The 15,498-nt window shown below is 51.8% G+C and overlaps 5 protein-coding genes across 5 annotated transcripts; 2 read left to right on the plus strand and 3 right to left on the minus strand.

Moving 5' to 3' along the window:
• Positions 1-1,083: 1,083 nt before the first annotated feature.
• M436DRAFT_45244 (uncharacterized protein) lies at positions 1,084-2,709 on the plus strand (the record flags this gene model as incomplete). Its single annotated transcript, XM_013572541.1, has 1 exon — positions 1,084-2,709. The coding sequence occupies one exon, from the start codon at positions 1,084-1,086 to the stop codon at positions 2,707-2,709; it is 1,626 nt and encodes a 541-aa protein (XP_013427995.1).
• A 1,032-nt stretch (positions 2,710-3,741) lies between these two features.
• On the minus strand, positions 3,742-5,913 carry M436DRAFT_44908 (RCC1/BLIP-II protein; the record flags this gene model as incomplete). Its single annotated transcript, XM_013572485.1, has 2 exons — positions 3,742-3,881; positions 4,125-5,913. The coding sequence occupies 2 exons, from the start codon at positions 5,911-5,913 to the stop codon at positions 3,742-3,744; spliced, it is 1,929 nt and encodes a 642-aa protein (XP_013427939.1).
• Positions 5,914-6,759: 846 nt separating this feature from the next.
• On the plus strand, positions 6,760-8,085 carry M436DRAFT_44646 (uncharacterized protein; the record flags this gene model as incomplete). Its single annotated transcript, XM_013572433.1, has 1 exon — positions 6,760-8,085. One exon carries the CDS (start codon positions 6,760-6,762, stop codon positions 8,083-8,085), a length of 1,326 nt encoding a protein of 441 aa, XP_013427887.1.
• A 1,706-nt stretch (positions 8,086-9,791) lies between these two features.
• On the minus strand, positions 9,792-10,694 carry M436DRAFT_45744 (uncharacterized protein; the record flags this gene model as incomplete). The annotated part of the gene is made up of 1 exon (XM_013572633.1): positions 9,792-10,694. The coding sequence occupies one exon, from the start codon at positions 10,692-10,694 to the stop codon at positions 9,792-9,794; it is 903 nt and encodes a 300-aa protein (XP_013428087.1).
• A 2,230-nt stretch (positions 10,695-12,924) lies between these two features.
• On the minus strand, positions 12,925-14,863 carry M436DRAFT_44550 (uncharacterized protein; the record flags this gene model as incomplete). Its single annotated transcript, XM_013572416.1, has 3 exons — positions 12,925-14,276; positions 14,338-14,548; positions 14,609-14,863. The coding sequence occupies 3 exons, from the start codon at positions 14,861-14,863 to the stop codon at positions 12,925-12,927; spliced, it is 1,818 nt and encodes a 605-aa protein (XP_013427870.1).
• Positions 14,864-15,498: the final 635 nt, after the last annotated feature.

Below are 15,498 nucleotides of genomic sequence, written 5' to 3' on the forward strand. Positions count from 1 at the left end.
CGCCTCTCGCTAGAATCCCAATTGCCTTGCGGACCGTAAAACATCTGACCGACCGGCGAAGGACCGACCTCGGTGAGCGTACAAAGTAGGCAGTGGTCTTACTTCGGTTTTGCTCCGTTCAACAGGTTCTTCTTCGGAGCATGTTGGGAAGAAGACGAGATTTTACACACGGGTAGCCAATAGCATATGGCCGGCAAATTGGAGACGGGTATTGGAGACATGTCAAACACGCTTCGACATGCGTTTGCTCACGAATTGAGCCATGTAACCTGATGATCATCCCCCGAGACGTGCAGCCACGCGTAGACGATTGTACCTGTGTCAGCGCACCAGCGACCCACAGTTGCAGTTCGAGGTGGGATGAAAATTGAGGGTGGTGAGAGACGTTACGGGGGTAATGTGGTGGAAGTGCGGATGGCGCGGAGTGTGGTGGTGGGTGGTCGGCCTGCTGTATGCGTGTGGTATAAGCGGGTGGAGTAGGAGTACAGTGGGGATGCAGCGGCGTATGGAGCAAAGCTGAGTAGGCGGAAATTCATGGCACGTCAGCGTGTGAGATGGTGTGATGGTCGGCATATCAGACGCTGTGATACACTGCTTCGTACACCTGGTATCTGAAGAGGCAGACCAGACTCTCCGTGTGCTCAAGCCTGCGATTCTCACACTCGCCCCACGAGATTGAAGTGATTCTTTCACTGTTGAAAGACATGATGGTTTACAGACTAGACACATGTGTCCAAAGACAGCTGACGAAACATTGCTTTTAGAAAGAGACTATACTGTTTATCGAACTACTGTACATACCTACAGCTAGGCTTGCCACAAAGACTTGCGCATCGAGTAGAAGGGTTCTCTTGTACTGTTGTGAGATAGAGACGACAGAAGGCAGCAGATTGCGATGGGCCGAGGCATGATCTTATCCGATAAGGCGGATCTATCCGACGACGCCTGGATCAATCAGCAGCGCGTAACTTGGACTCTGTCGCAGACCTGTAGCTGCGCGTCGACAAGTTTCACCAACACACCGTCATCGCCATGGCAGAGTCACAGTCGCCTGCGCCGACGGGTGAAGCCCATCGTCTGGTCATGCAGGAGAATGCGCCGGCAATCTCATCGCCGCTCAACCCCGAGGTCAGAGGACGTTCGCAGCGTGAGCGCAAAGAGACGGCCAAAAAGCGAGAGGCTACACGCGGTACCACGCCTACTGTGCCAGCTAAACGCAAGTCAACAGCCATGTCGAGCAATCGTCCTGCCTCTGCCCAGTCTGCCCCGTCACCTATGCGCTTCCAGATCCCTCAGCCTAAAACCTCAGACTACGACCCTCCCAAGCCACCAGTCTTTACCTCGCACGAACCCCTGCCATACACTACTCCGGACGGAAAGACGGAGCTCAAGAAGGTGACGGACCAGGCTGAAAACAAGCGTGGTTATCGCTACACCTTGGCAGTCGCCGACCCCAACTTTAGACACAAGCAGTTCTATCGCCAATCTGACGGTCTGCCTTACGGAGCCCGCATGTCGTTCGAGGATGCCGACCGCTCCATCCACTACGATACCAGTGGCCACTTTGTGACCAATGCCAAAGGATGGCGCATGGCGAGAGCCAACGTCTGCGCGCGCGAAGGATCCCTGTACTACGAAGTGCGCGTCGTGCGCGGGGAGCCCAAGGTCCACTCTGAGAATGGCGCTGCACTAAAAGGACAAGAACCCCATGTGCGTATCGGCTGGGCTCGTCGAGAGGCCCCACTGGACGCGCCCGTCGGCTTTGACGGCTACAGCTACGGTATTCGCGACAAGAACTTCGAGCCCATGCACCGCAGCAGACCTTCCAAGCTCTTCCACCCGCGCACATCAAAGTCCAAGCCCAACACTCCCATCGACGTCAATGACAGCATCCGAGAAGGCGATGTCGTTGGTCTCGAGATCACTCTTCCCTCCCTGTCGCTGCACCACAAGGTCGTCGAAGGTCAGTACAATCCTGCCGTCGATCTTGGAGATGGCTTTGAAGACTATCCACCACGTCCTGACCCGTCGATCGAACCTCACCATATCATTCGTGACCGCATTCCTGTCCCCTACAAGGGAAACAACTATTTTGAGACAATGGACTATGTCTCAACAAAGCCAGTCGAGGCCTATGCGGACCGCACTCTGTCCTTGACAAATCTGTCTACCCCTGCCCCTGGAGCACCAACCTCCATCAAATCGCAACCCAACCCGCACCACTCGGATCAACCTCTTCGCACCTTGCCACACAGCAACATCCGCGTCTACAAAAATGGTCACTTGATCGGCACTGCCTTTGAGAATCTTTTGTCATTCCTACCACCCGCTAGTCAGGTTAGCAAGGCTCAGGGTGCGCGCGAAGGGTTTGACGATGGCATGCTCGGCTACTACCCTGCCATCGCCTGCTTGAATGGCGGTATTGCCGAGCTCAACTTTGGCGAAGACAAATTCTGGTTTCCACCAGCTCACCTGAAACCTGCTCCCAATATTCTCGACACTTCCGACTCCGACCAAAGGTATTACTGCGGTCGCAACCTCCGCCCCTTGTCTGAGAGGTATACCGAACAGATCGCCGAAGACATGGTCTGGGACGTGCTCGATGAAGTCGATCTCTTCGCCCAAGACGGTGGTTTCGAAGGCAAGGTTGGCGTCGGCGCACATGCCGTCAAGAAGGGTGTTGCCAGCTTAAAGGAAGAGATGGACTAGGAGCCTACTCGACCACCAGATTGCCGCTCTTCGCACCATTCCATTACCAAAACCCCTCTCCGCCAGGTCATGTTGCCAGAGTCTTCGATGCCTCAGTCGGCCATGAGTTCCCAGACGCCTGTAATCTCCCAGACGCCCTCTCCTCCACAGTATTCGCCTTTGACAAATCCTTCGCCAAACGAAGTTCCTGTTGTGACTCGTGCCTCGCCCACAAAGGAGCCAGAGCTTCGTTAGCGTCGAGCTGATGAGGCAGCTGCTTCCTCAAACGTATCGTCATTGGAGGGTTTGTATCTGCCTACACCAAAGTTTCAGGAAGTCGAAAGTAGAAAGAGATGGAGAAGAAGAGCATCCGAACTCGGGGGGGGATGAGACGCGTTTTGACAATTCGAGGTCCTGGTCAGCAATCATCAGAGCTTCTTGCCCTCGTGCTCAGTACATGTTGGCTTGATTTGCAGAGATCAGGGACCGTCAGTCGATCTCTGGCATTGCTCATCGTGCTCAGCAGAAGAGATTCATGACGGAGGAATATGACAAAAGTTCACAGTAGCTCAAAATAGCAGTATTACCTGAGTTGGGCCAAGCTACAGCCTGTTCTTACTATCTCCTCTGCTATGTGCTATCTATCATAATGATGTCGTTGTCGAAATGTGGTGTCAGGATTGAGGACGGGGTGACTTTCTCCTTTGCGCATGACGACCAGGGTCGTACCACCAGCATTCAATTCAACCATCTTTCTCACAATGGGTGTTCCGAATGCGAATATCGGGGATAAGATGTCTCATTGATACATCACCACTCATTCTCAATGTTGTCCAGTTGTGTAAAATATGATGAGATGTGGTGTAGGCGTGTAGAAGCTTTTCAATCGCTTTGAGCATCGAACGAACCATAAGAAATCTTTTGAATACCATTATTCTACCTAGGACACACACTTTTGCGTAGGCTGTATGCATGATGATCATGTGTCATAACATATAGCGTTCAATCATCAATACTCGTCAATCGTTGATCCGATCTTCGTCCTCGTTTTACCTAATAACCCTCGATCTTGCCCTCCCACTGCGGCCTACCATTTCTCCATGCCGAGAATTCAATCTCTCCTGGCATCTCTTCACCGTTTGCGAGCTTCAGACGTGGGAACGAGTCTTGAGCCCAAACATATGCGCGACCGTCTTCGGCGACGGCACCGTGGTTTTGCGGGTTGACAAAGGCATCTGGATCGTTGGGGTCGCGGAAGTCGGGGCCAGTATCTGTACGAGGTGAGCCATTGAACCACCGTACGAGGTCACCTGCGTAGCCGAGAGCGCGGTCGAGTAACCCACGATTTTCAGTTTGATCCTCCTGTCCATCTCCCTCTTCGTTGGCCACGGCATCATCATGAGATTCTTCCTTTGCTGCTTCCAGACAATTTTCACTGATTCTCTTTGCCTTGTCCTCGTTCACGAGAACTAGAGAACCAGAATGCCAGCCAGCTGCTGTGATATTGAGCGCAAAGTATGTGCCAAGAGCATCACTGCTTTGTGCGTTGTCTGTTTCTCCGAACTTCTGCTCCCAAGCATTGCCTTCTTGCTCGACCCATTCGCTGACCTCGCCTTGGACGTTGAGCTCAGAAAGCATACGCATGCGCTCTCTAGCCTCCTCGGGATCTCGGCCACCACTTGTAAGGAACGTGATCCATTTCTGCTTTTCCTTCTCAAACCAGACCCTCCGGCCGTGCAGGCTGGCATGAGGGACCAGACGTCCATCACCACCGATGCCTTGGTAGCGAAGTCCGCGGATTCGGCCTTCAGGATCCCCATGACCGCCGAGTCCGAGACTACCACAGCTCTTGGGCTCAGTGCCATATGATGTGATGTAACCGGGCGCGTGCAAAGCGTGGAAGTGATAATCTCCGAAAGCCATCGAAATGACCTGAGTCTGTTGAAGAGCATGGATACGATCGAGAGGCTTCACAGTATCCTGGTGAAGAGGATGGAAGAGATGTTGCAGATGGTCGTCTTGGTTGCCCGTGTATACAGTGCCATCGCTGGTGAAGATTGCGAAAGATCGGAAAGATCCTTGGACGTCTGTGGCAAATTTTGTCTCACCTTCCGTCCCAAGCTGCAGCTCTCTGACACCGTCCAGTGCCTTGCTCTGTGCGTCCCAGACGATCCTTGCTACGTAAACTTTGCCGAGATGCGTATTGAACACAATGTAGTGCTCGAGGCAGATGAAGTTGAGTACCTCTCCAATCGTGATGCCTGCAGAAGATGGCTCGAATGTTGTGGCATGTCTTTGGAAATCAGTACCAGGACAGATTGCGGTCTCCATAACAAGTACAGCATCTTCTTCTCCTGCTGGCTGTCGGGGACTGCGAGCCAGGGGATGCCAGACAACAATTCCAGTGCCAACTATAAGGGCAGCGCTTTTTGCCCAGCCCGCGACGACTTTCTTGACATAACCTCGGGCTGATGGACTGACGCCCTCTCTGACCATCGTGTCAACATCCAAGAATTTGACTTGAAGTGCAGGCAAGTTGATGTGACTCCAAGACCATATGTAGCCAGAATCTGATAGAGCGAGCACGTGGCCACGCCCGGCAGAGAATTGTTTTATGGCAGATGCTGGTTCGTAACGTTCACTTGGATGAGGGAGTCCTGCAGGATAGCGAAGTCTTTCAGGCATTGACTTGGCAGGTTGACTAGCAACAAACCCGTCCATGACGCCAACACTGTACAAGCCACCCTTGGAGGTTAGAAAATTCGTGCTCCAGCCACCGCATTGCATGTCGGCGATGATGCCCAGCTGCTTCATGTTCTCCATTTCTGTTGGCCAAGACACGTGCTGACGAGCCCTTAGAATAGGCCTGCGGCGTCCAGCGGGTCCAATTCCACCACGTCCGAAAGGAGATCCCATGTGCTGCTCATGGCCGTGACCGAGGCACATTCTGTCGTTGTTGCCCCAGGTGAAGCAACGGGACTCAGTCAATAGCCTTCGGTACATCTTCTGCCATCTCAGACCATCGTTTTCAACCACCGGTTGGTTCGGCACACGAAAGGTCTGGCGCGCAGCTGAGCTCCAATACGGAGCATGTTGAGCAAGATCAGGTTGATGCAGTGCAGTGCAAGTTGAGGTGAGGGACACAAAGCTGGTAACGTCGAGGTAGGGCAAGATCAGATAAATGATATCTACTGGGAGGTCCAGCAACTGTGTCGGTTCAGACATGATGATGATGTTTGGTACCGATGCTGTGTGAGGTCCAGACAGAGTTGACCATTCAAGGCAGGGTGAGGGAGTGGCAGCAGCACAGCCTCAAGCTTGGACCACGTCTCTTTGCGTAAAGGCACGTCACGCGGGTCGTGGGAATGCAGAGTCGCTTCATTAGACAGGAAGCATTCATCGAGACTGCTGATTCCAGAGTCTCTCTGTGAACTTCCATGTCATTCATCTGGAAAGCATTGTGCAATCCGACAGCTTCAATTATGCTTATGTGCTGCTGCGAGAGCCATAGATTCTACCAATGAGCAGAGTCTCACGGGTCCACCTCAGCGAGACCTGATAGTTCTCCAGAGCGACCCTGAACTTCGATAGGCCTTTCAGGCAACTACGCCTGAAATATGTATACATGTCACAACCACAGGTAGGCAGCCATGCTGGTATCGTTACTAACATGTCTCGACTATGCTGGCTCGGCGCGCGGGCCGAAGACGTTTGAGTAATGCTTGGCAACAATTATTCCCGGCATGCCTTCCCAGCGAGCTGTAGAGAGGCTCAAGACTACGAACACAATCACGAATATTGTAAGATACAGTGCCAGAGTGCGCTCACAGCCTGTTCGCTCTCAGAAGTGTACACGTCTCTTGGTGTACAGCCTCTTGCAAGCAACTCCACAGGTCGTTCATGGGCTGTGCATCCAGAGTCCCTCAATCTCTCTCAGCACTGCTCGGGCTGAGTCGTTCAGGCTTGTGCCAAGACGGATTCTTCGAACCACAGTCATGGACTGAGCACAACTTTATAAGCAACGCGTGCCTCCGTGTCTAATGCCAGCAGAAGCCATTGAAGACAGTCAGAATGAGCGGATACTTACCGGAAAATATAAACATCGTTGTGGACAGCGTCCCTCGAGGGACTCTTGGCACATTCGTACCAGGACAGACCATCTCGGGCAAGGTCATTTACACTCCTCGAGCTCAAGTCGACATTGATCACATCATCATAATCTGTAAAGGGGTCTGCTTCACAGAAATCACGGAACGAAATGGCAATACCACAAGCCATTATCCCGAGAAAATCACATTATTCAGAAACTTGGAGACACTCTTCAGAGGTCCCCATACGATTCCGTCAGGGACCTACGAATGGCCTTTTCATTTTGAGCTGCCTGACCAAGCGGACTACAACCGTAAGAGTCGATCCAGAGACAACATGTATCAAACAGGGTTACAAGGATTACCTCCGTCCTTCAAACTAGACAGCAGTGACCCAAAAGCACGAGTCACCTATAAACTCAAAGTGAAAGTCAACCCAGGGAAGATCATACACAAGACTGAGCTTGCGAAAGAACTCCCTGTATGGCCTCTCTCCCTTGCTCCTTTGAAGCCGCCGGTACCGCTGCACAAGTACAGTGAAGGCAATGGACGCTTCAAAAGCAAGTCTCTACGACCAACCCAGCACACATTCAAAGAGAAGATGAGGCATGCCTTTACCAGCGATTCTTCGTTGAAAACTCCAGAAATCAATATCGCGGTACAGTTCAAGATGCCTCGATGTGTCAGTGCAACTCAGTACTTGCCATTGGAGCTTTCTTGCAAATACACCAAGACCGGTCCGAACGATCCCGAATCTCCAGAGTTCGTTTCTCATGGCTGCACTTTCTCCCTCAAGACATACGTGAAGGTCAGAGCGAATGGAACGTTTAGCGATCACTACGACAGCGACAAAGAGACAGTTGTCAGCCATACAATACATGGCAACAACACCTTGCTACCACTCGACGGCACTTTCATCCCTATCTCGGAGCCCATTCGTTTAGCAGACATGCAACGACATGTCCATTGTCTTGTTCCAAACTTCAAAACCTGGACGATTTCGATGGATTACAAGATGATTGTGAAATCACGTATCCGTCATGTTCAGACTGGCCATGTCTGGAAATTCGAGAACAAGTTTCCGTTTGAGATACTGCCAGGAGAAGTGGCAATGCCCGCATACAGCGGACAGCAGTCATCAGTGGTCGAAGCTGGACCATCTGCACTCTACCCACCACAACTCCGAAGCCAGGAGCAAGCATCGTCAAGCTCTACGGCTCCGCCAGAGTTCCGCGATGATCTGGCACCACCGTCGTACAACTCCGGCTACATCTGGAAGACTGGTCCTGAAGCTGAGAAGGTGTATTGATTGAGCAGATGATAGCCTTGGGAGTAATCTCGAAATGATGTTGTACGTTTGGGTTCATGTTTGTCCTTTGTTTTCTCCTTGCGCTCGCGATACCCTTAGCATGCGATAAAGGTAGGCCTGTTAAGAGAGATGTTGAGCAGTATGCAACAATAACACTTTTCGTTGGAAAGGATACGATGACACTTGAAGCTGTATTTGAACATATATAGCTCGGCAAATTTGACCATTTGCGAGCCGTGACATCAAGACTAAGGGTCGAGAGTGTCTGGGTAAGGTGAATCGTGAGATCAGATCGGATCTGGAAATAAACAATCTAGATCTTGTCATCCGCCGCCGAGGTGCATTGACCGCTGTGCATGTCCGTCCGTTATTGTTGTCATTGGTGCTCTGAGATCTATGTTGAGTGATCTACATAACATACCCTGATTCCACACGCAAGAGATCAGTAATCCTGCTGCGAAACAAGTCATGCAGACACTCTCATCTTGATTTATCGAGGGGATCAAGCACAAAATAAAGAGTGTCGACCGGCCTCTTGGAGCCAACGAAACGCTTTCGCAATTCTGACGCCTGCCCGGAGGCTGCGGCCGCCCCCGAATACCAATCCTGAAAATCAGCTGGTAAAAATGACGAGAGCTTTTGCGCGGTAAAAATCGACTTAGCGCTGTCAAACACTCTCACCATCACAACCCTTTGACACGGCAAAGAACCCTTCGGAACTCCTCTTTCTAATACTGTTTTTTTTTTATCATTCTTCGACCTTCGCCTTTCCAACTGGATCTTCGAGGGACTCGGAGAGCTGTGATCCCTCTGACGTTAGATTGATTGCTGACGATGCTCAAAGGTCGAAGAGCGGTCGCGGCGGCAACGACCTAAATCATCAGGGTTTTGGTAAACATCACTAGTTAACTCGCGCGAGGCGAGTAGAAAAAGAAAACCACACGACTCCGACGATATCCGGGCATTAAATCACCCACTGTCCTGCTGCAATATGAGCGCAGCGACGCCGCCATACTAAACAGCTCAAATCCACGGCAGCCCGAGTCCGTCCTTGTAGGACCTTGACGACTGTTAAACGCCGCCTCTCTACATCAACTTTAGTCGGATACTTGCCTGACACTCCCGTCTCCGCCGTGGGTTGCCAGACGAAGCACACATAACTTCATCACATGTCGCTCATGGTGACAACCCCCTCTCTTTCGCTTCACGAGGATGTAACCGATGGCCACTCAAGCATTATCACAAGCACAGCTTTGTTCCACCTGGCACCGCCTCATCTTCATCATCCCACTCCAACCATACCATCAAAAACTTCGCCAGCATCGACGCCATCGCTCCCCACAATTATCGTTATCCTAGAGAAAGACTCCAGCAATATGCTCCCGGAAAGCCTCCAACAACATCCTGTCATCTGGCCTTCGAAGAAACTCGCTGGTCTCTTTCTCGACACGGTATGAGTTAACGAGGTTTGATTTTGATGTCGTCTTGTTACTTTGCAGACTAACATGTCTTTGAAAAGAGGTTCTGAGAAACTCGAACTAAATGTACAGAAGGAAAAGAAGATACCATGGCCGTCCCATTCGTGTGTGCTTTGTTCGCTAACCCCCAACGCTACCAACCCAGGAACATAATCCGGTCGAATTGACTCGGCGCAGAAAGAAAGAAAGGAAAGTTATGCTGCAACCCTTTACTGGATGTCAGTCTGGTTATTGTCTGGTCACATCCTTGAGCTCTGAGTCTGGCATGCTTGAGAACGTCGCCGCCGAAGCAGTTCTGCCGTCAGGCTCGCTCATCACGGGAGAGACCATCTCAACAGCAGACGATGACTGGAGATGACTGTGACTGAAAGAAGCCGAGCGACCGTTTGCAATGACTGGAGATGACGTTGAGCCATAGTTGGCGCCGAAAGCCATACTCTGGGCCTTCCTCAAGTTGTACTCTTGAATGGGATGGCAACTGCAGAATGTGTGTTGCAATGCTTGCGTACGCCAGTACGACAACTCATCGCGGAGGGACTTCTCGGTCTGCTTCAGCGCAGTGTTCATGGCACTTTGCGTACGGTATGTGTCCTCAAGACTGTCGGTATGCTCCTTCTTCTTGGCACGGCACTTTGCTGCAGCGACACGGTTCTTCTCTCGGTATTTATCCTTCTTGTCGCCGGCCACGCCATCGTCTGACGCCCGACTTTCTTTCCGACTTTTTTGTGACGATCTCACTGAAGGTCGTTTGTTGGACATGGAGCTACGAGGAGACATACTCGACGCATCGTCAACCTCGATACCGGAAGCCCCAGAGTCGGCTCTCTTGCTAGAGGAGTTGGACCGTCCATGCGTGTTGGCGTCTTCTGGGGGCGTCACCTGGCCGAATCGCTCCATAGAGGCACCATAGTTGTTGAGAAGTTTTTCTAAGCCGCCATCGAGCGCAGGTTGCGATACACCACCCCACATGTTTCCTGGGTTGACATTCATCTGATGGGACATGTTGTGGTCTCCGAACATGGGAGCTTGCTCCAGGGTGGTTGGACTGATTGGGTGGAAGTCGTATGTCGGTGGCATCGTGTTCAATTCGGTGTCTTGGGGTGAGGCCTGATCGAAATGGAAAAGATTCATATCAAGGGAGTTGTGGATAGGTGAGGGGGGTAGGCGACAAGGCTTGCGTATGGGTTGGTGGACGCGGATGCTGCAAGAACTTTGCTAAGGTGTGAAGCGTTGTAAAGACGCCAGCACCTTGAAGGAGCTACTGTGACGAGCACTTGGTTCTCAATTGAGAAGCAACACAAACAGAGTGTAACAGGTAAGCTTTGACACAATGTAGGTGAAGGGTGCAATAGCACACGTCGGCGCTGAGGTGTGTTGGTTGTTGACGATTGTGTTTCGAGTCTGACAGCTAGCGTTGCGAATCAAGGCAATTCGCGACAGAATTTGATGATGACCTTCGGCTGTTGACGGAAAAACAGATGGTGTGTTTTGGTTATAGAAAAGAAATTGGATTGAGCAGTAGAAGTAGGTCGATGACTGCGAAGAAGCGAAGAAGGAAGATGGGATTGTGCTGTGGCGAGAAGAAGTAGAGCCGCAAACGAAGGTAGGTTACGGAGCTGGGGGCGAGGATTGGAATGGCATGAGGCTCTGCGGAAACACCGTCACATAGCTGACCGATTCGGCGGGGTAGGCTAGCCGGAAGGAAAGAAACTGCGCTTTCCCCAATCATCGAGGTTTGACAACGTTGTTTCTCTTGCTTTCTCGCTCTGCATCGATCCCTGCGAACACACGGAGTTTACACCGCCACAACCATCGTTCAATACACCATCTGCCTCTTCACTTTGATCAATCTGCAGCACAGCAAAACAGCGAAACTCGGATTGCAAGACCGCGCGGAGGCGACGTCAGAGGTGACATAAGGCAGCTGCTAGCGACTTTGGCAGGCCGCGCTTCGTTGCGAAAGGAGCCGCATCATTTTTCACTTCTAACGCTAGGCGATCGCTCCATCACTCGATGCAACCGCGGCTCCAATCCTTCTTGGGTTGCAGCATCAGCCCAAAGCCCAATCACCATTTCTCGGTGACCCGCATCAACCTCATTCATGCACGTCCTTGCACTGTCGATCGTTCATTTTTCTTCGCTCCCATAGCTTTTCGCTTCAGCATCATTCGGAGCAGCAACCGCGCTACATACATAACAGTGGGGAAGAGCGGGGCCACAGAGCCGCCGTCATTCGACATGAACCGCCTTGCCCGTCACTCGTGTTCATCGGCGGCCCAACCACGAGTTCGTGAGGACTGCCTATCGGATGCCAGGCCGTACAACTACTCTGTACATGTCGATGAAAGCGCATGGTGCGGACCTGCTTCTGCAGGAGCCTCACTCCGTCTCCGTCACCAAGCAAAACATTTACTTTCTCTTCCCCTCCCATCTTGGCTCCTCCCGCAACATGCCAAACTCTGAATATGCCGCTTAGACGTTCAGTCAACAAGACATCTCCAGGCCCCAGTTGGTCGTTCGTGTTCAGCCTCTTCGCATACCATGGCAAAGACATGCACCGCAGACTCGATTGAAGCGGCGATTTCCGTCATCGATCGATGCAGCAAACCTGGACATTGCAGCTCTGTCCTCCCTGATTGGGCAGGCTGGGCAGCCATCTCTCTTCCCCACGTTTCGCGTGTGCGGCTCGACCTTCCCCTTTGTCCACAGCAAACTTGCCTTTAAATTCCTAAGGCCGTCTAGTTGCATACCGCACGATGCCATGTGTTGGGTTTGCGATAACAAGAAAGGCATACTTGCGAAACACATATGCATGGGGTGACTCAACCCATCGGACATTTCGGCACAGCGATCGGATGTCTTGCAACGCTTGAGCGGTTGACGCGCTGCACACAACAGGCCAACTCCTTGCTGTTCACCCTTTCGCGTGTCAGCCTCGATCCCTAAACCTAGGACACACTTCGGGGTCGAGTCCGAAAAAACGCATATCACGGATCTTCGTGACTTAGGTTTGCTGCCGATTGACAGCTTGCAAACGCCGAACAAGGGTGGTGTAACCACACGCAATCAGAGAATGATGATGCGCCATCGGAACCTGGAAGAACTCGCGTCGATTCATTCATCATAACAACGTACGCCCAGTGCATCCCCATCACTCCTGCGCTGAGGGTTCACCGTTCTAGGACGACTGACGCCGATTCAACTCCTAACTCCGACCCAGCCTCAATCTCTACAGGCACTCCTTTGATAAGCAACAATCCCTCTTCCAGCCGCCGATCGCAGACTTCATGCCATACATCGAACGATCATGCACGGTGGTTTCTATTCTGCTATCAGACCCAGTAGACTCCGACGAGTTATCCTAGAATCCGTTGTTATCCATGTAGTAAGGATATTCCTGGTAGACTGGCCATGGCCATTCTAAAGCAAGGTCTGTTGGGATCTGAATAGCGTTGCCATGGCCATTGCCATTGCCATTGATCTCTGGCATAGTTGGTTGCAAACCCATCGACATTGTTGGTGGCGCGGCCGTAGATTGCGGTAGGTGTTGTTGCGGGTGCTGTTGTGGTATCGGATGAGTATTATTCCTTTGGGAATGCATGTAATGATCAATTTTTTCGACCTGAGCCAACAACCCTTGACTCGCTCCAGCAGAACGATGCAGATTAGATTCCAACCCGTCCAGCAGTGTCGCCAGTGCCACCAGCGAAACTCGTACACGTTGATAGTCTTTCTGGTATAAGGGGTGCTCGAAGACAGAACCAAGAACACCGCCAAGGCTTCCCAGTTGGTAGATCATGGGGGTGCTTATGGCTCTCAGATAGAATGGGGGAATGGCTCTGAAGACGGTCAGGACTTCATCGGCCACATCACACTTTCTTTCGACACTGGGACCGTCTTCTGTAGAAAACAGCATCATACGAAGCAGTTGAAGTGTTGCCTGAATATTGGCAGCTTGAAAGGCATAGGTGTCCTGGGTTGTGTCGCCAGTCATGTGAGGGGTGGCCTTGAATTGTGGTGGTAAAGCGTAGTACATGTTGAGCATAGTCGCCATGACGCTCTTTTCGGAAAAAGCGTCGCCAAAGACGAGACTGTCGACACTGCGACGATCGTCATGGCTAAAGCGCTTGGCTCGAGATTTGTTGACGACGTGTTCCAGGACGCGGTAAAGATCGATGGTGAAATTCCACCCCACGAGCCAACTCACACGATGTTGGCCAGCCGGGACTTCGATTTTGGTGCTGGCAACGGTCCCCTCGTCGAGTTCGTTGGGATATCGCACGTTCAAGTGCACCTCTTGTGTGCGTATGAAACAGTTCCAGACGACAGCGGTGAAGACCTCCAACGTATAGGAACCCCAATACACGCGTCTGTATGTTTCTTTCTCGGACTCTTCTAAGCCGCTGGGCCAATATTTCTCATCATAAAAGCGTTGCATCGAGATAAGAGTGCTGCCGATGCCAGAGTACTGTTGAACATCGAGGGATTGACCGTATTGGATGCTGGTCAGCGAGAGGAGCGTACAAGCTCTGACAAAGTCAAAACCACGAAGCTTGTCGAGATCGGATGTGAAGACGGATTTGGCAGCAGTAAAGAAGACTTCGGACGATGCTGCGGGTTTTCTGACCGCTTCAGATATTCTCGATGGTTCGGCTCCGTCGCGGATACGTGCCGATGCCAGAGCACACATGGCCATGATTGAAGAGAAGAAGCCTGTGATGAAAACCTCATGGTCAGAACGAGGGGAGCAGAAATGCCACATATTGCAACAAACCTTTGTCAGTCAAGTGTTGCCTATTCTTGATTTTGGCCCTGTCCGAGGCCTCGTTGAAGAATGGATATAGAGGATAGACGACTTCCATGTAGGCATCGAGAAGATCCAGGATGACGGACTCGCTCGAGAGAGCAAATACCTTCCATGGTAGATCGAGTTCGGCTGAGTCGCGAGAGGTGACCAGAGCAGGCACAAAGGGGAAGTCGTTGGCCTTACTTAGCGAGTCGTTCCGAGTCGAATTGGAACTGGGTGCTGCTGCTGAAGCCGGCACACTGTCCGAGGTCAGTGTGTTTGTTGGTAGAGAAGAACGCGCCGAAGGTTGCGAGGGCTGAGCGGGCGCCACGGGTGCTTGGGGATGTTTTCTGCGCTTAGAGGGGCGGTCATATGTGCAGGCGACATCGAAGTCGTAGCAGTTCTGGCAACGATCATTGTCTTCATTGCTAGGCCTGCAGCGAATACTGCGGCGGTGGCAGAGGTCGCATGCTTGTGAAATGCGCTGCAACTTTCGCGGACGATCTTGTTGCATCGGAAGCGGCGTTTGCGGTTGCAAGGCAATGGCAGGCTTCCTACCTAAGAATCATATAACGAGCACCAGCAGCATCAACAAACAACAGCAGCTTGAATGGTTTGAAGGAATCGAGTATCGCGTGCGGTGTTTTGTTTGGTCTTTGGATTGGGTTTGGAAGGACCGCTGCTGCTCCTGCCTAGTCTGCCTACAAGGCTCGCTGCAGAGGTAAACTTAAATGTGGGTTGCGACAAGACCGCCACCGCGAGCGTCCATCGCACCTTCTTCACCCACCATCGAGATTCGAACTGGCCCAGATGGGTCCAGCATGGTACATAGTTACTGGTCATACCACTCATCGTCCCTTACCAAAACCACGTCCCCAAATCTTGCGCCAATCGCACCATCTCGATTCTTGCATCAACCATCAACATACTCCGTGCCCCAGCCTGTCTGTTCTCCATTTCACTGTCCAACGCCAATCGCTGTCGTGGCAGATGTAACTAGTTGACCTCGCTTTAAACTTCCACTAGCTCCATGCCAGCCAACCTCTGCTCCTTCAGAACCACTTTCGCCAGCTTATCCAAGTCTCGGCATCAGGTGTTCGTTACGTCAATTGCATCCTCGTAGACCTGACTCTATATCCCCAACATCGA

Source organism: Aureobasidium namibiae (genome assembly GCF_000721765.1).
Source record: "Aureobasidium namibiae CBS 147.97 unplaced genomic scaffold scaffold_7, whole genome shotgun sequence".
Lineage (NCBI taxonomy): Eukaryota > Fungi > Ascomycota > Dothideomycetes > Dothideales > Saccotheciaceae > Aureobasidium > Aureobasidium namibiae.